Source organism: Phyllobates terribilis, unplaced genomic scaffold (genome assembly GCF_046119375.1).
Source record: "Phyllobates terribilis strain yellow unplaced genomic scaffold, ASM4611937v1 Scaffold_8__6_contigs__length_399053987, whole genome shotgun sequence".
Lineage (NCBI taxonomy): Eukaryota > Metazoa > Chordata > Amphibia > Anura > Dendrobatidae > Phyllobates > Phyllobates terribilis.
The window spans coordinates 145,527,672-145,549,764 of NW_027362768.1; the positions used below are offsets into that span (position 1 = coordinate 145,527,672).

Below are 22,093 nucleotides of genomic sequence, written 5' to 3' on the forward strand. Positions count from 1 at the left end.
TCAGAGGCAAGGTCCTGCCGCTGGTCCAAACAGTGCATTTTCCCAGGCTGCTAGCAGAGACAGTTTTGCCTTTGCAACATGGGAGAAGTGGCACAGGGGCACAGACACAATGTGCATTCGGCCTTTTTATTTTACATCCATCTCCTATATCGTGAGCTGCATGGAGAAATTCTGTGAAGATTCCATAGCAATTACCTTAATTAGCTCCTGGCACACAATGTCAGTGGTCTGTAGTAATATCGCCGTCTCTGTTATGTATTAAATTGCATAATAGTCTGCAGATACTGCCATGCAGATGCTTTATATTAATGGTGGATCACTACACAGGTACCGACCCTGACATCTAACCAGTGATAAACATAGATAACCGCGCTTCTTTCCGTTAACATTTTCCATCATTTAAGTAATAGCAAACTATAAATCATCAGCGTAGTCTGACATTAGGCCTGTAAGGAGTGCGCCAGGTACAACGGGGCTTATATATGGTAAATGACAGTAATGTACAGTACAGACCAAAAGTTTGGACACACCTTCTCATTTAAAGATTTTTCTGTATTTTCATGACTATTAAAATTGTACATTCACACTGAAGGCATCAAAACTATGAATTAACACATGTGGAATTATATACTTAACAAAAAAGTGTGAAACAACTGAAAATATGTCTTATATTCAAGGTTCTTCAAAGTAGCCACCTTTTGCTTTGATGACTGCTTTGCACACTCTTGGCATTCTCTTGAGGAGCTTCAAGAGGTAGTCACCGGAAATGGTCTTCCAACAATCTTGAAGGAGTTCCCAGAGATGCTTAGCACTTGTTGGCCCTTTTGCCTTCACTCTGCGGTCCAGCTCACCCCAAACCAGGTCTTGTGTGATGTAACAACCTCACGTGAGCCCCGGGAATGCGAGTGCCGACACCGCTGGAATAGCGCCGGCACTGGAGGCGAATATAGGTGTTTTTATTTTAACAGTGCCAAACATGAGGCGTGAGAAGGGGTTGTCCAAGTAGAGGACCACCCTTTTAAAGGGTTATTGTGGCTCAGCTCACTGCTGTACCAAGGGCAAAGAGCGCTTGTGACGCCACGTCTACATAGACCTGCAGGGACGAGTTTGAGCGACAGGAATGCTGCACCTGTCCTGTACCATAGAGTAGGACAGGTGCACATTACCTGCTGATGGTGCACGCGTCCTGACATGTCTCTGTAGATCTCACCAATACCTCTCACCACCCAATATGCCTGTGAATGGAGACAGATAACCCTTTAAGGTTGTCCAAATGGCACAGAACTTGGAATAACATGTTTAAAAGGATTATTCCGGCAAAGTTCACTTCCGTATTAGGAGATGAGCAGCGCCAATGACATTATATCTATAGATACCTGTTGGGACGAAAGCGCCATCAGCTGGTGTCGTGAACCTGTTCTGATAAATAGGTAAGGTACACGATACGTGCCGATTACACACTTGTCCCGGCAGCGCTCTGTAGACGTGATGCACCACTCATCTCTCAATGCAAAAGTGATTGGAGCCGGAATAATCATTTAACAATCAATGGTGATTATATACAGTATAATAACCATACGTATGAGCTGCCTTTCTCTCAATAAATAGCTCTTGCTGAAGCAAAAAGGGCAGGTTTGGGGGAGCGATGGGGAGCCAAAGTGTTTGTATTGTGCATTGTGCAGTCATACCTACGAGAAGAGGAATATCCAGTTGGGAGCCGGCAGTCGGGAAGTGGCCAAGGGAACATGCAGTTTTGAGGAAGAGGGTGCAGACCAAGCAAGGAGGAGGCAGGTAGAGCAGCTCATTGGGGGATATTGGAGGCGGACATACCATTGGGCAACACGTGCATCTGCACAGGGGCCCAAAAGGTAAGGGAGTCCACTTCCACCTCTAAGGCAGCAAACAGCTTCTGTCAGACACATTATTGTATTGCAAAGGGCCAAAATATTGTCCTTACACAGGGGACCTCTTCTGTCTCTGTCCAATCCTTTTGAGGGGTGTGACTTTACCAGCAAGGAGGAGAAGGCAGCCTCAGTGCTAATCAAGGCTAATCATTGTCCTCCTCCACTTCATCCTACTCGTAGTTGTCTGCTATGTCCAGATTCTGAGTTTACAGCTTGTGTTATACACTAGAGCTGCATTCATAATTCTACTAACCACTACTGCTGCCACTGATGCACTTTGATAAAGTATTTGTGTTTGGTAGTTCTGCCACGCTGCCAATAACATTCAAGTGTCTTCTGGAGAACAATCACATAGACAGACGTATCGCAAGGTTCGTGCTGCCTGTTGGAGCCACTATAAACATGGATGGGACCGCCTTGTATGAAGCAGTAGCTGCCATCTTTATCGCACAAGTGAACAATTATGAGCTTGATTTTGGCCAGATCATTACTATCAGGTAGGTCTAAGAAAAAAACTTTTCTTTTTATTTCTATAGTTGTACTCAAAATCATAAGTTACCCCCCATCCATAGTGTTGAAGATAACTTACTGATTGATCGGGCTCTGACCGCTCCCAGCGATCTTGAGAACAGGACACTGGAACCTGGGCTCAGGACCCTGCAGATCCTCGTCTTCAATGTCGCGGAGGTCCTTATGCTCGACCGTACTGTTATCGGCTGCCTATGGCAGTCCAATAGGGAATGGAGGTTGGATTCCTCTGCAGTGTCCAATTTCAGGGTCCCAGAGCCCCATTTTTAGGATCACTGGGAGTTCCAGTGGTCGGCCCTCTTGCAATCACAAAGTTATCCCATATCCTATGGGTAAAGTATAATTTAAGATTTTGGGAATAACCCTTTAAGACTACATAATGAAAACTGATCTCCTATGGGCTAAGCATGTTGGGATGTAAAAGGTATAATCAAGGGTAAGTGCACACACGTTGTGTTTTGCTGCGTATTTGCAACAGATTTTTATGTAAATTTTCAGCTGCGTCTGGCAGTACTAGCAAAGTGTATGAAAAAACAGAATTCACTGTTCACACGTGTTGCTTTTTTGTTTGCTGCGTAGTTTCACTGATTAGAAAAATACTGAAAGAAGTGACATGTCACTTCTTTCAGCGTTTTTTCAGCAGAAACGCGCGTATTTTGCTGCGTTTTTCACCCATAGGAAGTAATGGGTGGTCAAAAATACACAGCAAAATACGCAGCAAATACGCACGTTTTTTACGCAGCTGTTTCCTGCCAGAGAAAAGTTATCAGTAGATTTCGTGCAAATTTTGGTGCAGAAAAAACACAACGTGTGTGCACATACCCTAAGATGACAATGTAATAAGACCTGCTTGTTGATGGTTTCTATGTATCAGAAAGTTTCTTTACTTCATTGATTATTCAGAATTTTTATGCTACAAACAGCCAAAAAAAGGTATTTATTGGGACTATTCTAAAATTTTGGAAACAATCCCAGAAAATTCAAGTATGATACAAGTCAAAAATTGCGGGGCTTAACTAAACCCTGCCCAAAAAAATGAGCATTCTCCATGAAGTCCTAAAAGGAGGGCCTGAACTCTCCTATTTTATCAACAGTGATATTTAGGCTAAAATGACTTGGTTATGTCTTGTTGCTTTCCCTCAGCATTACTGCAACAGCGGCAAGCATCGGGGCAGCAGGGATTCCCCAAGCCGGCCTGGTAACCATGGTGATTGTGCTGACCTCTGTTGGCCTGCCCACAGATGACATTACCCTGATCATAGCCGTAGACTGGGCGCTGTGAGTATTCCGAGTGTAAATTGTTCTTAGATTACTGGTAAAAGTTTACTCTAAAAAATGACTTAAATGGGAGTATTCCCATCTCCAAGATCCTATCCCAATATGTAGTAGGTGTAATAATAATATTAGCAAATATATCCAATTAAAAATATAGTATAGTTTTTCTGATTTGCTATGTCTTTACTCATGTGCAGGCATTGCAGGACCTTGCGTATCCATGGTTATGACAACTAGCAACTAGCTGTCACTATATCAGTGGTGGTAACCATGGATACCTAAGGTCCTGCAATACACCTGTAGATAAAGGAAAGACATAGCGAATTGGAAAAACAATACTACATTTCTAATTGGAGGTATTTGCTAATATTATTACACCTACTACATATTGGGATAGGATCTTGGAGATGGAAATACCCCTTTAAGTTGGTGGAGTTTAAAAAAAAAATCCTTTTTCCAACAGCGCTGAAAAAGTGCTGTGTATAAAGTATAGGAGGCTCAAAGGGTATGTTCACAATGAGTATATTTCAGGCATTTTTTGGAGCGGGTATGTGTTGAAAAAAATTCCTTAAAATGCTCTCAGAAAATACTGGCAAGAATATTCCTATTCATCTCTATGTAAAACCAACTTGCTGTTCATATGTTCAGGCCAAAAATGCAAAAAGTGAGCCGACCTGATGATTCAGATGTTTTTTAATACTTTACAATAGAAATCAGTGGAAAGGCAAAAAAAAGTGCCCAGAAGTTTTTTTTCCCCCAGATTTTGTTTCTGCTGCAAAAATGCTAGCGTTTTTTTTCATTGCCTAATGGTTATCAAAGAACATCTGAAAATCACCCCAAAAAAACAATAAGAAAAACATTTAAAAAATGCCCCAAAAAGGTTTTTGAAAATGACAGTAAAAACGTTAACTACGTGTTTATAGAATACACCTTGGGATTAAAAAAAAAATGCAATTGTTCCCTTAAGCGGTTTCTGGTTGAAAACCTTGACGTTTTTACCCACCTGAAAAAAAAACTTTGTGTGAACATGGTCTAACAACACTTCCTCCTCCGCCGGACGCAGCGATCATTTATCCCGAATCTACAGAGGTAGAGATGCCAGACATGTTAGAGCTCGTGTACATGACTGGTTTTCATGGATAGCACGCGTACCTATTATATTCTTTGCGGCTATGCACATGTCTGATTTTTTGTTATTCAGACAGAGCCGGTCCGCAGACAAAAATTAGAGACATGTCTGACTTTGATCCAAATGTGGATCAGCAATGTAAGTTAAGGGGTCTGAAAAAAACCGACCACACTCGGATGACATCCGAGTGCAGTCCAGTTTTCACAGACTGACATAATGGAGAAGATGGGGAAAAAAAAAATTTTCTCTCCACATCCGAGAAACTGTTGCCGCTTTGATCAAATTCTGATCAGAATAATCGGACCATTTTCCTCAGAGAAAACAGTCGTCTTAAGAAGTGAGGATAGGAAAAAAAAATAAACACACAAAAAAACCCTGAATATGTTGCAAAGTGGAAGAGGCGCCATATAAGCATAAGACACAAAAAGTTCAATAATCCATTCAACAGTGAATATTGAATCTCTACAAATAGTTACTACTACACTAGAATCCTCCGCTAATTCACTAAATGCAACACTGATAAGTAATAACAGGACAACCAGCAGTTTATTCCATAAGCTTTTTCTATGCAGAATCTTCTCTTCTGCGTCTCCGTTCTTGCAGAAGAATAAATATTTATATAATATACAGATAAAGCGGAATATCTGGACTTTGATCCTGTGATTAATTCAAGCACAACTATACAGCAGTTGCCTCCAGTAATACAGATGTCACGCCACATGGTACTGGAGCGGAATTTTATATGTGATTTTAATATTACCCTTCTTGGTTATTACCCAACCAAATACCTTTTCAGAGTAAGTGAGGGGTACGTGATGAATGATATAACAGGATTATTATTATTAATCTTTACTTAGAACCAAAGCTGAAAGCAAAAATTTAGAGAAACACTTACCAACCCAATACACAATTATCCATAACTTTTAGCCAAAAAATCTACATGGCACAGCTCTAAAGTTGATGATCTTGTGCATGCCAGCCTCAGGTATCACGTATGTGCTTTAGCCTCTGATGTCCCCCATAAGTTCTCCATCAACGCCTCAGCATTGCTCGTGTCAACAGTGACTGCCACACATCTCCGCAGATTGCCAACTACATATGCCCCTCATAGTGTCTATAACTGCAATTCCAGACTAGCAACAGTCCAAACGATAGCCAGCACTCACATCTTCTTAAAAGAATTATTGATCCAGTAATATAAAAGGCACAAAAAATGCTTGAACACAACAGCGCAAAAATTTAAAAGGCAGAAAAGAAATATCCGCTGAGCTCCCAGGCAACATGTTTCAGACCTACATGGTCCTTTTTCAGGCTTGATAAAAGACCATGCAGGTCTGAAACATGTTGCCTGGGAGCGCAGCAAATATTTCTTGTCTGCCTTGAATTTTTGTGCTGTTGTGTTCAACCATTTTTTTTGTGCCTTTAATACGACTGGATCAATAAAGCAATTCTTTTAAGAAGATGTGAGTGCCGGTTATGGTTTGGACTGTTATTACTGGAGTATTTTGCCGTGCACCCAGAGGGGTGAGCTGATTGCTCCTTTTTCACATTGCAATTCCAGAATGTCACGAGATTTATAAAATACGTATAAAAGGACTCAAAAACCACTTGTACAAACAGACACAAAAGTGATAATATACTGAGTAATGAGCAGTCATTGTATTTTAATAGGGACCGCTTCCGCACCATGATTAATGTCCTAGGAGATGCATTGGCTGCCGGGATCATGGCACATATCTGCAGGAAAGACTTTGCCAAGCAGAACGAAGAGGTAAAGGTAAAATGTTGTTATCTATTAACTTGTACATGTGTGCAATAGCTATACAAAATGCCATGGTTGGGTGAAATGGGCATTGGACCCTGGATACCAAGGATGTATTTCCTAAACTAAGCATATTGTATATACTATATGTGCAGTAGGTGTATACATATATGCATATGTGTGTGTTTCTGTTTATGCATGTGCTATATATATGTATATATAAGTTGTGTGTCACTGTCATTAAGATCACATATCAGGTGCTGATGTATGGACCAGAATAAAGAGCTCCATACAGGGCAGGTACCGGCTGTGTTATACAGCCAACACCTAGCTCTAAAGTCATTTTTCGGCACTTTCTCCGATCAACACGACTGTTCCGGTGCCCATTCGATGAAAATCAATTAAATCATAGGGTAAAGAACGTCAAGCGGAAAACAATCAAAACGTCAAAATTGCCATTTTTTATGTTAGCACTAGAATATAAAAAAAACTTATATAAGTTTGGTATTTCTGTAATACCGACCTGGTGAATCATGTTGCCAGATCATTGTACACCATACAAATTAACCCCCTAAAAACAATGGCGAATTTGCATTTTTTTTTCATTGCTTTAAATGGTAAAATAGACGACATCATTCAAAGCTACAACTTATCCAGCAGAAAAAAAGTCCTCATGCGGCAATTTAGATGGAAAAATAAAAAGCTAATGCTTTTGTAAGAGAGTATGGAAAAAATTAAAGTGCGAAATTGTAAAAACACCCGATCATGAAGGAGTTTAACGGCTTTCCAGATAATTTTTTTTGTACTGGCAATATGTGGGATTATAACTAGAAATATTCACATTTTCAAAGTGATTTAGATTAGTAAAGTGATTGATTCTGCTCAATTTATGATCAGTGAACTTCTCTTGGCCAAAGCGGTTGTCCACCTCTTGTGACAATTTTATTTTTTTATTGATTTTTACTTACCGTATCTACTCGAGTATAAGCTGACCCGAGTATAAGCCGAGGTACCTACTTTTACCACAAAAAACTGGGAAAACGTATTGACTCGAGTATAATCCTAGAGTGGTAAATGCAGCAGCTACTGGTAAATTTCCCCATCCTGGTAAGCATGGCCCCCTCATCCTCAATCCTGGTATGCATGGCCCCCTCATCCCCAATCCTGGTATGCATGGTACCCCTCATCCCCAATCCTGGTATTTAAGGCTTCCTCATCCCCCAATTCTGGTATGCATGGCACCCCTCATCCCCCAATCCTGGTATGCATGGCCCCCTTATCCCCAATCCTGGTATGCATGCCCCCCTCATCCCCAATCCTGGTATGCATGGCTGCCTCATCACCTCATCCCAATCCTGATATCTATGGCCTCCTCATCCCCCAATCCTGGTATGCATGGTCCCCTCATCCCCAATCCTAGTATGTATGGCCCCCTCATACCCCAATCCTGGTATGTATGGCCCCATCACCACCCACACAAAAAAAATAACACTTATACTCACTTTCCTTCCTCACCTCTGCTCCAGCTCTGCGTCCTGTTCTCCAGCTGCATCTCATGTCAGCGTCTGAGAGTGCATGGCGTCACAGCCATGCTCACTCAGACACTGCTGTGAGCTGCTGCTGTCGGCATATTCACTCCTCTCCACGCTGGGACTATGGGCGTGGAGAAGAATGAATATGCATTCTTTTTAGTAGCGGGCACTGACAGCAGGAGCCGCTGCTCAGCGCTCCTCCGTGCCCGCTACTAAAGAGAAATGAATATTCCCTCATCTCCACACTCATGGGCGTGGAGAAGAGGGAATATTCATTTCCCTTTAGCAGCGGGCACACGTGGTCGCTGCAGCAGCAGTTACTGCACGTGCCCGCTCCTCTGCTGCTGCAACCTGCTCCTCCGCCACCGCAACACTTCCCCCACTATCCACCAACAGAATCTCTATATACTCAGGTATATACCCAAGTATAAGCCGAGGGGGGCTTTTTCAGCACAAAAAATGTGCTGAAAAACTCGGCTTATACTTGAGTGTTTACGGTAAATTCATGTATTTTGGGCTAATCATCTTTTTTTATTTGCTTTTGGGTTTCATTAAAAATGTTGCACCATTTGCCTCTTATAACTGAGTTAAAGAAGCACTCCTCCCATCAAAGTTTTTATTTTGTTAATATATTGCAGCCATTATATTATATTGCAATGTGTGCTTACAATTGCTCATTTTGCCTTTCTACTCAGATAATTCTTCTCTTTTCTCTGCTCTATGTAGAAACAGGAAGTCTCTTGTTCCTGCATTTATCATTCCCCTCTTCATCTGACCCAGCTGCTCCCTCCTCCCCCTGCCATGGACTTTTGCAGTGACTTATAACTCATACAGAGAAAACTGACCTCCTGTCATAGACCTTAGAAGGATTCAGCTAGTCTGTTTTTAATCTTGTGATGTCATAGACCTAATAGAAAACAGAATAATTAGCTGGGTAGAAAGGCAAAATGAGCAATTGTAAGTACACAGTGCTATATAATATGATGATTGCAATATATTAAATGGATTGTCCAGTCAAAAGTGATAAGTCTGCAGTCACTCAGTGTGATTACAGACTTATGAATCCCCCTAGCGCACGCAATATGCGCTGCGAGGATTCGCTGGTTTCAGACTCTGTAACAGAGGGTATGTATAAGTAATACATGCACCTGGTCAATCAGCGCCGCCTTGCTCCATACACTTGTATTAAGTGATGCCATGCCCCGTCTAGTGACGTGGACCGCCAGTGGGCGCGTCCGACTAGAAGGTGTGGCCTGGCTCAATACAATTGTATGGAGAGCGAAGCCACGCCCACTGATATAACTTATACATACCATCCCTTACCGAGTCTGAAACCGGCGAATCCCCGCAGCGCACAGTGCCTGCGCTGGGGGGATTTATAAGTCTGCAATCACACAGAGTAACTGCAGACTTATCACTTTTGACTGGACAACCCCTTTTAAGAGGATGAAAACTTTGATGGGAGTTCTTCTTTAAGTGAGAATCCATGAGTTTACTATGATGGAGAGTTTGTAACTCTTTTACCTTTCTTTTTCTGAACTCCTCTCCACTCAGACCAAGGACCACATTAAAGTTAAATGTGCATGTGGACAAAAGGCCTGTAAAAGCCGAATGGTACAAAATTGTTAATGAAACCCAATTGCAAAAATTAATGAAACCCAATTGCAAAAATGATTTTTAGCCCCAAATATATAGATTTAAGTAAACAAAAAAAGAAAAGTCCCCAAAAGTGGAGAACCCCTTTAAGTCTGAACATGGTCTCCCTCATTCTCCTCTGTTTCGAGAGGAGTCACATGAGCTTATCACGTGATTGCTTCATCCAATAACATGAGATTGTAAGATTTACATACAGTTTTTTGGGATGAAGTGAACGATGATCTGGGCTGGGAAATAACATGCTTCATAGAAATGATTTTCAGCAAGTGTATTTCCATCTTACTCCGGCAATCTGCCCTCATCATTTCTGCTCCAGAGCTCACGATTCATCCCCTTGTAGATATATCTCTCCCTTTGTAAGGTTTTTCTCACTCTCTCCCCTCCATCTGGGCCTGCGCTTTTATTTCCTCACGTCTGGGACTATTTTTACTGATCTATCAACCTGTTGTGAGTTAGAACGGAAATCTGGAAATTCTTTGACTTTGGGCGTCTCTGACGGGAAATCAAGAGATCTTTATGTTAACCTTTTCCATCCAGTTCAGCAGTTGTTTTAGCATCTACTATTCAGATGTAACCCTACATCTCCGGCGATGGATGGCCCCGTTTATCCCCTAGATTCCGTCTTCGGATTGGGTTTGGTGACATCATCGTTCTTGTAGTGAGCAACACTGATCCCTTAATTGTTGCAGGAGTTAATTTGGTCTCTTAAGTGCAATCTGCAGGGTGGGATAGGAAGGAAACGAGGGGCCGGGTATTAATGAGCTCAGTAACAAGGGAACACTGGCTCAGTCAGTACGGCTCGGCTGGGGTACTTGGGGTCTTTGAAGTGGTTTGCCTTTGGTGAATCTCTCATTAGTTGAGTATAAAGGTCTCACAAACATAGAACTGATTTCTCGGAGAATGCATTGCATCTTTAGTATAAGACGCAAATTAACAAAATTTCAAGTTTCAAAAAGTTTTATGTGAATTTTTATTTGGCCTTTACATCTCTTTTACAGTTATATTATTATGGTATTTCTATTTAAATAGTTTGAGAAAAATTAGAAAAACATACCTGTGTTAAAAAAATAAAAGGCGCTACCCTTGTCCACACACACATTCAATAATGCAGTTTTAGACACAATCCCTGGTCAGGTGTGAACTGAGATATATATATATATATATATATATATATATATATATATATATATATATATATATATATATATATATATATATCTTTTTTTTTTTTAAAGAGTACATATGTTTTTTCTAATTTTGTGCATCCCTTTCAATCTCACCAGGACCAAGAGCCACAGATTTGTGCAGCTTTAGGAGGGTTTAAAACTACTCAGTTGTAAGTTTACATAGAAGGGGCAGGTCAGGTCTTCAGCTGTGAGACTTAGAGAAGACAGAGATGGTTTATTACTAGTGTTGAGCGAGCATGCTCGACACTGCTCGGTACTCGCCCGAGCATCACACTACTCGGAATGTTCGGCGAGCACCGAGCATTTCCGGGTTACTCGGGCGGAGCTCGGGTCTCCGCCCTGCATGTTTGGCGCTCTTTACAGAGCCAATGAACATGCAGGGATTGCCAGCCAGTCACTGTAATGCCGCAGCCATGTTGGTTGTGGGCATTACAGTGATTGGCTGGCCGCACAGCGTCACCTCGAGTATTTAAAACCGGGTGCCGCCATCTTGGACACAGTCGCTCCGGAACAGAAGGTGTAGGGTCAGTGCTGCTGAGCTAGGGAGAGATTTGTACTGCGAAATAGGTAGTGTAGGGTCTCTAAAGCCTGCAAAATCAAACAGACAGTCCTTCTGAGGACTAATATCCATCCCAGATATCAGGCAGTCAGGCAGGCAGGCTGTATAGGAGACGCAGTGGTTATACCAACAAACACTGCATTACAGTCCTGTGTGCTGCTTCTCAAATTGATAGACTTAGGCCCATGTCTCAGGGGCCAGGAAAAATCCTTTTTTTTTCATCTAAATCCTCTTTTTTTTTTTTTGTCCTCAGTCAGACTGTACAAATACCTGTCTTATTAAGCTTTTGGTATCCCCCCCCCCCCAAAAAAAAAAAGTTGAGTGTTCAGACACCAATATATCTGTTTAAAAGAGTCTGGTTTCGGCCAGATAACTAGAACTGTGGTTTTGCAGTTCCACGGTTCAAATCTCTGTATTATCCACTTTTTTGCCTTTTTTCCATAAAAAAAACAGTTTGAGTGTCTCGCTGACTGTTCAGACACAAATATATGTTTAAAAGATTCTGGTGTAGGCCAGAGAACTAGAACTGTGGTTTTCCTCTTCCACGGTTCTAATCTTCTCCTTTTTATTACCCTTTTGCCATTGATAGTGCGAGTGTAAGCTAATTTACTTAATTTACAATGGGCAAGGGACGTGGAACTGGACGTTCTGGTGATGGTGCGTGCAGAGGACGGGGCCGTGGCCAAGGTGAAAATGTGCCACAACCAACAGCCACATCTTCTCGCTCCCAGTTCTTGACCAAATTACTAGGGAAGCACACAACAACATCAATATTGCTAACTGATCAGTGTGAACAGGTTATTAATTAGATAGCAGATAATACTTCCAGTCACCTGGGCACCACCACCTCCAGTCTGTCTTCCACACGGTCAAGTGTTAGTAGCCGTGAGTCTCGACCGCATACTCCTCCTCACCCTGATGCTCCTTCCTCCCACCATGCCGAGTGTCGTCAGACAGCAACTGATCCCATACTTGGACACTCTGAAGAGCTGTTCACTGGTCCATTTCCATATTTGGGCCCCTTGCCTGCTCCGCTTGAAGTGGTGGAAAAAGAGATCCCGTGTAGCGATGGCCAAATATTTGAACAGCCACGGCCACAGGAAGGCGACGCTGGCAATTTGTCACAAGAGGTGGACGATGACGAGACACAATTGCCACGAAGTGAGGAGGAGGACCGTGGTGCAGAAGTGGAAGAGGAGGAGGTGGTGGATGATCTAGTAACTGACCCAACGTGGCAGGAGGACACGCAGAGTGAGGCCAGCAGCACACAGGGGGAGGGAGGCAGAGTACCCCAACAGGCAGAAAGAAGCAGTGTGGTGGCTGCAGACAGAAGGCGGGCAACCGTTCCCCGTAACACCAACACGAGGGGCATTGCCAGTACAACCGGTAGGTCTTCCAGAGTCTGGAATTTTTTTAAAGACTCTGCTGATAACCCCAAAAAGGCCATTTGTACCACCTGCCAGGCCAGCATCAGCAGGGGTGACAAAACTACCAGCCTGACCACCACCAGCATGATCAGGCACATGTCAGCAAAGCACCCGACTTTGTGGGGCGAACCCCAGGGTCCACAACCAGTGTCAGCGGGTGTCACCACTTCTTCTTCTGCTGTTGTGCATGTAAGAGAGCCCCCTGTTGTGCGTGCAAGGCAATCCCCTGTCCTTACTGCATGCAAAGATGCCCCCTCCTCTCAGTCAACGTTCACGTCCCACCGCAGCGTTCAATTGTCCATATCCCAGACCTTTGAAAGAAAGTGCAAATTCGCAGCAAACGCCCCACAGGCCACAGTCCTAAATTCGCACATTTCACGACTGCTTGTGTTGGAAATGCTGCCTTTTAGGCTGGTGGAGACGGAATCCTTCCGCAATCTTATGGCTGTGGCCGTCCCTCGGTACTCGGTCCCCAGCCGACACTATTTTGCCCGGTGTGCCATCCCCGCACTACACAAGCACGTGTCCCAAAACATTTGCCGTGCCCTCAACAACGCAGTTACTGGGAGAGTCCACCTGACAACGGACACGTGGACAACGCTCTCTGCAGAGAATTAAAGAGGAGGCATTGCAGCCAGAGTATGATGAGATGGATCAAGAAGCTGTAGCGGGCGATTACACACAGCCCAGCCTCATCTCATCCAAACGTGCATTGGGGGACTATGAGGGAGAGGAGGAGGAGGAGGAAGAACAGGAGCTGGTATCATGCGTTGTAGATGGTAGTACCTGTACAACTGTCATACCGTTGGTTCAGCATGGGTGGCCTGAGGACAGGGGGGAGGAGGAGGAGGAGAGCATGGTCAGTCGTCATCTTGGTGAGGACACGGAAGTCTTGCCTGTTACCAGTCTGGCATGCATGGCTGCCTTTATGTTACGCTGCCTTAACCGTTACCCTCGCGTTGTCAAAATGTTGGGTGACAGTCATTACTGGTTGGTGACACTTTTAGACCTCCGCTACAAGGAGAACTTTCACTCTCTTATTCCTGAGGTGGAGAGGTCTACAAAAATGGGGCAGTACCAGAAGGCCCTTGCTGCTGAACACGCTAGCGGCAGAGGTCACAGTTCGTTGACCAACCAAGGCGTACAGGCGAGAGAGACGCAATTCCAATCCAGCAGAGGCAGGGGAACACTGTCAATATTCTGGGACAGTTTTCTGAGACCCGCCCAGCTTACAGGCCCTGAGGCGCGGGGTACTCTCACAAGGAGTAGAAAGTTTCAAAAGATGGTGAAGGAGTACCTTGCCGACCGTACCAGCGTCCTCCGTGATTCCTCTGTGCCTTTTAATTATTGGGTATCCAAGCTGGACACTTGGAATGAACTCGCTCTGTACGCCTTGGAGGTCCTGTCCTGCCCTGCTGCTAGCGTGTTATCGGAGCGTGTTTTTAGTGCCTCTGGGGGAATTATAACTGATAAGCGCACTCGCCTGTTAACTGACAATGCTGAAAAGCTGACCCTTATCAAAATGAACAAGGGCTGGATTGGGCCAGACTTCTCATCAATTCACCACCAAATGACAGCAGAGTAACATAAAGTCAAATCCACTGTGTTATTTCGGGAGGTGTATTCCCATGCACCGCTTCACACCCACACGTGGGTATACGCTTCCTCATTTCGGCTGTTTTTTGTTCTTCTCCTTATCCTCCGCCTCCACCACCACTATACCTCCAGGGTGACCGTGGTCCGTGTTGCCAGCATTGCAAGTTCCTCCGTCCTAATTTTTGGCAGCTTTTGCTTGGAAGGCATAGGCAAAGACTATGGGAGACCCACTCCCCAATAATGGGAATAATGTTTTTCATATGCTGTACTGCATGGCTCTTGTAAGGGGCATTGCAAGTTCCTCCGTCCTAATTTTTGGCAGCTTTTGCTTGGAAGGCATAGGCAAAGACTATGGGAGACCCACTCCCCAATAATGGGAATAATGTTTTTAATATGCTGTACTGCATGGCTCTTGTAAGGGGCATTGCAAGTTCCTCCGTCCTAATTTTTGGCAGCTTTTGCTTGGAAGGCATAGGCAAAGACTATGGGAGACCCACTCCCCAATAATGGGAATAATGTTTTTAATATGCTGTACTGCATGGCTCTTGTAAGGGGCATTGCAAGTTCCTCCGTCCTAATTTTTGGCAGCTTTTGCTTGGAAGGCATAGGCAAAGACTATGGGAGACCCACTCCCCAATAATGGGAATAATGTTTTTAATATGCTGTACTGCATGGCTCTTGTAAGGGGCATTGCAAGTTCCTCCGTCCTAATTTTTGGCAGCTTTTGCTTGGAAGGCATAGGCAAAGACTATGGGAGACCCACTCCCCAATAATGGGAATAATGTTTTTAATATGCTGTACTGCATGGCTCTTGTAAGGGGCATTGCAAGTTCCTCCGTCCTAATTTTTGGCAGCTTTTGCTTGGAAGGCATAGGCAAAGACTATGGGAGACCCACTCCCCAATAATGGGAATAATGTTTTTAATATGCTGTACTGCATGGCTCTTGTAAGGGGCATTGCAAGTTCCTCCGTCCTAATTTTTGGCAGCTTTTGCTTGGAAGGCATAGGCAAAGACTATGGGAGACCCACTCCCCAATAATGGGAATAATGTTTTTAACATGCTGTACTGCATGGCTCTTGTAAGGGGCATTAAAATCGTCTTGTTAAGCTACTGTGACCTCCACGTCTCTTCCAAGGGTCATTGATATTGTCTTTTTATTCCACTGGGACCTCCACGTCTCTTCCAAGGGGCATTGATATTGTCTTTTTATTCCACTGTGACCTCCACGTCTCTTCCAAGGGGCTTTAAAATCATCTTGTTAAGCTACTGTGACCTCCACGTCTCTTCCAAGGATCATTGATATTGTCTTTTTTTTTCCACTGGGACCTCCGCCACTCTTCCAAGGGGCATTGATATTGTCTTTTTATTCCACTGCGACCTCCACCACTCTTCCAAGGAGCATTGATATTGTCTTTTTATTCCACTGCGACCTCCACCACTCTTCCAAGGGGCATTGATATTGTCTTTTTATTCCACTGTAACCTCCACCACTCTTCCAAGGGGCATTGATATTGTCTTTTTATTCCACTGGGACCTCCACGTCTCTTCCAAGGGGCATTAAAACCGTCTTGTTAAACCACTCTGAACTCCTCGTCTCTTCCAAGGGGCATTAAAACCGTCTTGTTAAGCTACTGTGACCTCCACATCTCTTCCAAGGGGCATTAAAACCGTCTTGTTAAGCTACTGTGACCTCCACGTCTCTTCCAAGGATCATTGATATTCTCTTTTTATTCCACTGTAACCTCCACCACTCTTCCAAGGGGCATTGATATTGTCTTTTTATTCCACTGGGACCTCCACCACTCTTTCCTGGGGCATTGATATTGTCTTTTTATTCCACTGGGACCTCCACGTCTCTTCCAAGGGGCATTAAAACCGTCTTGTTAAACCACTCTGAACTCCACGTCTCTTCCAAGGAGCATTAAAACCATCTTGTTAAACCACTCTGAACTCCACGTCTCTTCCAAGGGGCATTAAAATTGTCTTGTTAAGCTACTGTGACCTCCATGTCTCTTCCAAGGGTCATTGATATTGTCTTTTTATTCCACTGTAACCTCAACCACTCTTCCAAGGGGCATTGATATTGTCTTTTTATTCCACTGCGACCTCCATCACTCTTCCAAGGGGCATTGATATTGTCTTTTTATTCCACTGCGACCTCCACCACTCTTCCAAGGGGCATTTATATTGTCTTTTTATTCCACTGCGACCTCCACCACTCTTCCAAGGGGCATTGATATTGTCTTTTTATTCCACTGGGACTTCCACGTCTCTTCCAAGGGGCATTAAAACCGTCCTGTTAAACCACTCTGAACTCCACGTCTCTTCCAAGGGGCATTAAAACCATCTTGTTGAGATACTGTGACCTCCACGTCTCTTCCAAGGGGCATTAAAACCGTCTTGTTAAACCACTCTGAACTCCACGTCTCTTCCAAGGGGCATTAAAATCATCTTGTTAAGCTACTGTGACCTCCACGTCTCTTCCAAGGGTCATTGATATTGTCTTTTTATTCCACTGGGACCTCCACCACTCTTCCAAGGGGCATTGATATTGTATTTTTATTCCACTGGGACCTCCACGTCTCTTCCAAGGGGCATTAAAACCTTCTTGTTAAACCACTCTGAACTCCACGTCTCTTCCAAGGGGCCTTGAAATGTTGTTTTTAATTACCTCTAACCTCCACGACTCTTCCAACGGGCACTGCATTTCCTCCTAATTTTAGTCAGCTTTTGCTTTTCAATGCATAGGCAAACACTAAGGGAGACCCACTCCCCAATAATGGGTAGAAGGTTTTTAGTACGCTGTAATCCACGTCTGTTTCAAGGGGCATTGCAGTTCCTCATAATTTTTGGAAAGACTTCCATTCACTGCTTAGGCCAACAGTATACAGGAGACCCAGTTGCTATAAATGGAAAAAATGGTTTAGTTAAGGCCCTCTGACCTCCATGTTACTTCCAAGGGGCATTGGAATGCCTCGAAATTTTTGGTAGGCATTGCACTCACTGTATGCCCTATAACTGTGTAGCCGAACCGCTCCTTTTGGTACAGAAACATATCCTACTAGACATGTGTGGTTGACTAGCCTGATATTGATGTGAATGGTCCCTGTTTCTCCTGCTCTTTCTCCTTTGCCACCACCTCATCCATCATTCATCACCTGAAGCTTTGTTTTAACTGGAGTCATAGAACTGGTATAGTAGCAGGAAAACATCCAGCAATCCTCGGAGGAGGTAGGATATGCGCCAAAACACTGACCACCTCAGGCCTAGCCGCTACTACATACATGCGCTTGCATTCCAAGGGACGGAAAGCTAAGGAGATGGATGGCCTAATGATAATGAATAATTTACTCGTTGTGTAGGAGGCCGACCACTGCTGCTGTCTACCTTCTGAACTTTGTGTTGAAGCCTGATTGACCCTGGATCCTCAATCCTCTATGTCTGGAGGACGTGTTGCATCCCAGTGTCCAACTGTGTCCCGGCTTCCACAATATTAACCCAGTGTGAAGGCGTCAGTCAGATGGACCATCCCTGGCCACATTCACTTGTCCACGTGTTTGTGGTTAGGCTGTCCTTCAAATAGGGGCAGCTGGGGACCGCTTATGGACACCCGGCCGCCCCCAGGCGGCTGGGGAACGTGTGTGGGCACCCAGCCGCAGGGCGGCTGGGGACTGAGTATGGACACCCGGCCGCCCCCTGGAGGCTGGAGACCAAGCGTGGACACCCGGCCGCCGGGCGGCTGGGGACTGAGTATGGATACCAGGCCGCCGACGCAGCCATGACGTGGTGGCCAGATTCCGCCTCCACATGCCTAAAAGGCCCAGTTTCAAGTGCAAGCAAGCAAGCAGTATGGTATTGCAGCCTGGGGGTGGGTGGGTGGCAGGCTGCATACTTGCGCCTGCATTGCAGGGAATGCGGGAGGTACAATTGAACACTGCCGTGGGACAAGGACTTGCACGGGGATAGTTGCAAGTCTGCATCTTCTGATGCACAAGGATCACTTCTGATGGGCACACTTTTAGGCAGTGACCTGGGTGTCAGAGATGCTTCCAGGGGTCTTCCCCATGCTGTTCCCATGTCTTTTCAGCACTGTATGCATGTGTCACACAGAACAAGGCCAGATAAGGTTGTAAAATGTTAAAATGACATTTCCCAGTGTATGCATTTGTCACGGTTGAAAGCAATACAAAAGTGCAAAAACGCATAAAAAATGCTACTTGTGAACATAGCCGAAGGTGTGGAGGAGTATTTTTGTTTTTGGTTATTTATTTTACCTTATACAGAAGTCTTTACCCTGGAAAGGATGTTCCTTAACATATTTCACAGGAAAACCGTTTCAGTTTCGTTTTTGAACGTTTTATTGTGAGCCCGTAAAAGTGGCTTAATACCTCTGACCACGTTGTTGACAGCAGTGACCTGTGGGTCAGAAATACTTCCTGGGGCGATCCCCATGCTGTCCCCATGTCATTTGAGCACTGTCACTATTGCTTTGGGCACTTTTTAGGCTTTCTACAGACTGCCGTGGGTGCCGCCGCAAAAATGCTCGGGTCTCCCATAGACTAACATTGGGCTCGTTGCTTGGGTCGAGCACCCGAGTATCACGGTGAGCTCGGCCCGAGCTTCGAGCACCCGAGCATTTTAGTGCTCGATCAACACTATTTATTACCACTTCTGTTTTCTCCTTTGCTGACTAATATACCCATTACTGATCACTATGTACTGAATAGAAGCATCGCAATGCTGTTGCTTGTATTGAACCCAGCAATCAGATGATCGCCGGGTATCTGCTGGATCCTAGCTAACTCAGATCAGGTCTGCTAATCATTTGTGTCACTGTAGTGGACTGGTTTCCCTGTAACTGGGGAAAAAAGTTATGTCTCCCTTAGACCTTTTAGGATCTCTGTAAAAAAAAAATAATAAGAATTAATAAATAAAAGAATATAGATAAAAAATTGTAGCATGCCTGAGTTTGATCTGATATTTGGATCGCACTCAGCCAATCAAGTCAGTGAGTCCATGGAAAACATCAGACTGCACTCGAACGACATAACTGACAGAATGGAGAAGATGGAGACATTTTTTTTTTCCATCTTCTCTTCCTCCGAGAGAATCTGACCACATTCTGACCAAAGTTTGATCAGAGTGTGATCTGCATAATTGACTTGATTTTCTCAGATGAGAGATTCTAAGTTCATCTGCACCTGTACTGAAGACCCAAGCAGCCACCCACGACTGGTAACCTAGGAGCTGCATGTGGCCCTCATCTACCTGAAGTTTGGCCCCCTGTGGATGTATTTTTCTTTTCAGGATAAGGAGCAGGTAGGAGTGCTCCAGTATGCTGAGTGCTCCCTTCCATCTCCAAAATTGACATTGGGTATGTTCATGTATAGAAATCTTTGTATGGACATTTGTTTATGTCTCTAGCCTATGACCCCAATTCATTAAGACCAGCGATGTTCACGTCGGTCTTGATGAGGCGGTGTGTTGGACACGGACAAACCTGACTCATTAAGAGGCGCATGTGCGAATCAGGATTGTCTGACAAGTGGTGAGTGACTCTGTCCACCACGTCACAGATCTTACTCCAGTCATAAATTAGATGAGCGGTGGCGTCACACCCCGTTGCGCCCCTTTCCCATCCCACCTCTGCCCATTTCAATTCTGTTTGGCAGAAACATTTTTGCGACTTTTTTAAAGCAATTTATGCCAAATTTCTATCATAATTGCTTTGATTAATCAGGCTGGTGTTCCCTCCGTACAGCTGCAAATTTTGGTAATGACCTCTTTGACCCAATCTTGCCTGAACGTGATATTGGACACTTGTACGAAGGGATGGGTTGAATTTGAGGCATCCTTAAATATTTTGGGTTTACTATTTCCAGTTTGGATCAGGTCATTTAATTTTTTATTAGCGGCGTGATCTGATTGTTCCCTGTGTTCAGATAATTTTTTTTTAATGTTTTTCCAGGTTCCTCTTATTTGTGAGACTAAGCCAATAAGTATCCACCAGATCATGGCCTACCAACGGAACGGGTGCGTGAAGAGCCGCAGTGCCCCTCACCTTTCTCATACAGTACAAGAGTTTCACCAAGTTCAAGTTGACCCAGAACCTGACGTTCCGGATCCATCAGATACCTGCACAGACAGAGATCACTGTACGATAGAGATCAGCGAGCTGGAGACTAATGTGTAACTGTAAGGTGTGGTCTCCTGAAGAACAGAGCAGGTCCTATATCAATGTGCACCTGGAGGTGGCATGAGAAGGTGTTTGACACATCACCTTGTAGGACCCCTCCATCTGAAGAAGAGCGCACATCACACCAACCAAGAGGAACACCCGGTTCTTTATCCGAAGGATGATGTTAAAAACTCACATTAACCTGACTGCCAACTTACAATGATCTCACGGTTATAAATGTGCAGGACAAATGTTGGGGACTTCTTCTCAAGACGTTTTTTTTTTTTCATTCTATTCAATACCATCCAGTTGCCACCATAGTTGCCCCCACATAATCCGCAGTGCAGAAATATTACAAGACAAGGACGTTTACATGGCTTAACCTCACTTGGTAAAGGAAATTTTATAAAATGTGATCTATTTGTGTGTGTAGAGTAGAAAAAAAAACCTGGTGCCTACAATCCTCCGCTTGAAATAACACTTCTGTGTGGTGTCTTGTACTTTTTAGGGCCATTAATCATTTTTAATATAAACTTCATGGGTATTAAGTTATTTTTATCTAAGCAGGTAGAAAATACATACGAAGACCATATTTAAAGAGGTTTACAAGATTTAGAAAAATATAGCTATATTTTTTTTTTCTAAAACAGCGCCATATATGTTTACAGGTTGTGTGTGGTATTGCAACTGGGTTCTATTTACTTCAATGGAGTTGAGCTTCAATACTAGACCCAATCCATAGATAGTTGTAGCGCTGTTTTGGAAGGAAACAGCCATGTTTTTGTAATTTAAACCTGGCCTAAAAGCGTAAAGTGTCATGTAGGATGGTTGCACAATGGTTTCTAGACATTGCCATACATTGTAATGTTGTATTGAAAGTCATTGAAGCGTGATTGTAAGGACCTACAACCTCTACAGTCAAAGAAGATTTTCCATTTCCGATTGTAAAAAAAAAAGTATAATTTGGTAAACTTTGACTCCTGGTTGCCTGTATTTTTACCGAGACACAAAAATTAGAAGGCACAATTCAATGGGGACATTTTTGCTTCTTTCGGTTTGGTTTCTTACTTCTTTTTAGGTAATAAAATTAATTGGAAATACATTGACTTGTTGTTTTCTTCCTTCTCTCCAGGGTGTGACTTGAGAGTGATCTGGGCCCTGAAGAGCATTGTAAGCGAATGCGTTGCTTTACAGCCCTTGCTCTCAAATTATTCTCGAAGAATATAAAAAAGAAACATAATTAAAATAACTTTAATTAGCAAATCTTATGTTTTGTCTAAGGAGATAATCAGTATAAAATAGCAATGGACAGCAGTATGGGCAGCCTCTTCTTACCTTAGCACCCCTGCTAGCTCTAGT

The 22,093-nt window shown here is 43.8% G+C and overlaps 1 protein-coding gene across 1 annotated transcript in view; it reads left to right on the plus strand.

The window, feature by feature from the left end:
- SLC1A7 (solute carrier family 1 member 7) overlaps positions 1 to 21,753 on the plus strand; it is a 101,551-nt gene extending 79,798 nt beyond the window's left edge. The window contains exons 8-11 of the mRNA XM_073642631.1: positions 2,207 to 2,401; positions 3,576 to 3,710; positions 6,508 to 6,613; positions 20,525 to 21,753. Coding sequence (XP_073498732.1) covers positions 2,207 to 2,401; positions 3,576 to 3,710; positions 6,508 to 6,613; positions 20,525 to 20,749 — 661 coding nt within the window. The 3' untranslated portion in view covers positions 20,750 to 21,753. The remainder of the gene's footprint in view (positions 1 to 2,206; positions 2,402 to 3,575; positions 3,711 to 6,507; positions 6,614 to 20,524) is intronic.
- The last annotated feature ends 340 nt before the right edge of the window (positions 21,754 to 22,093 follow it).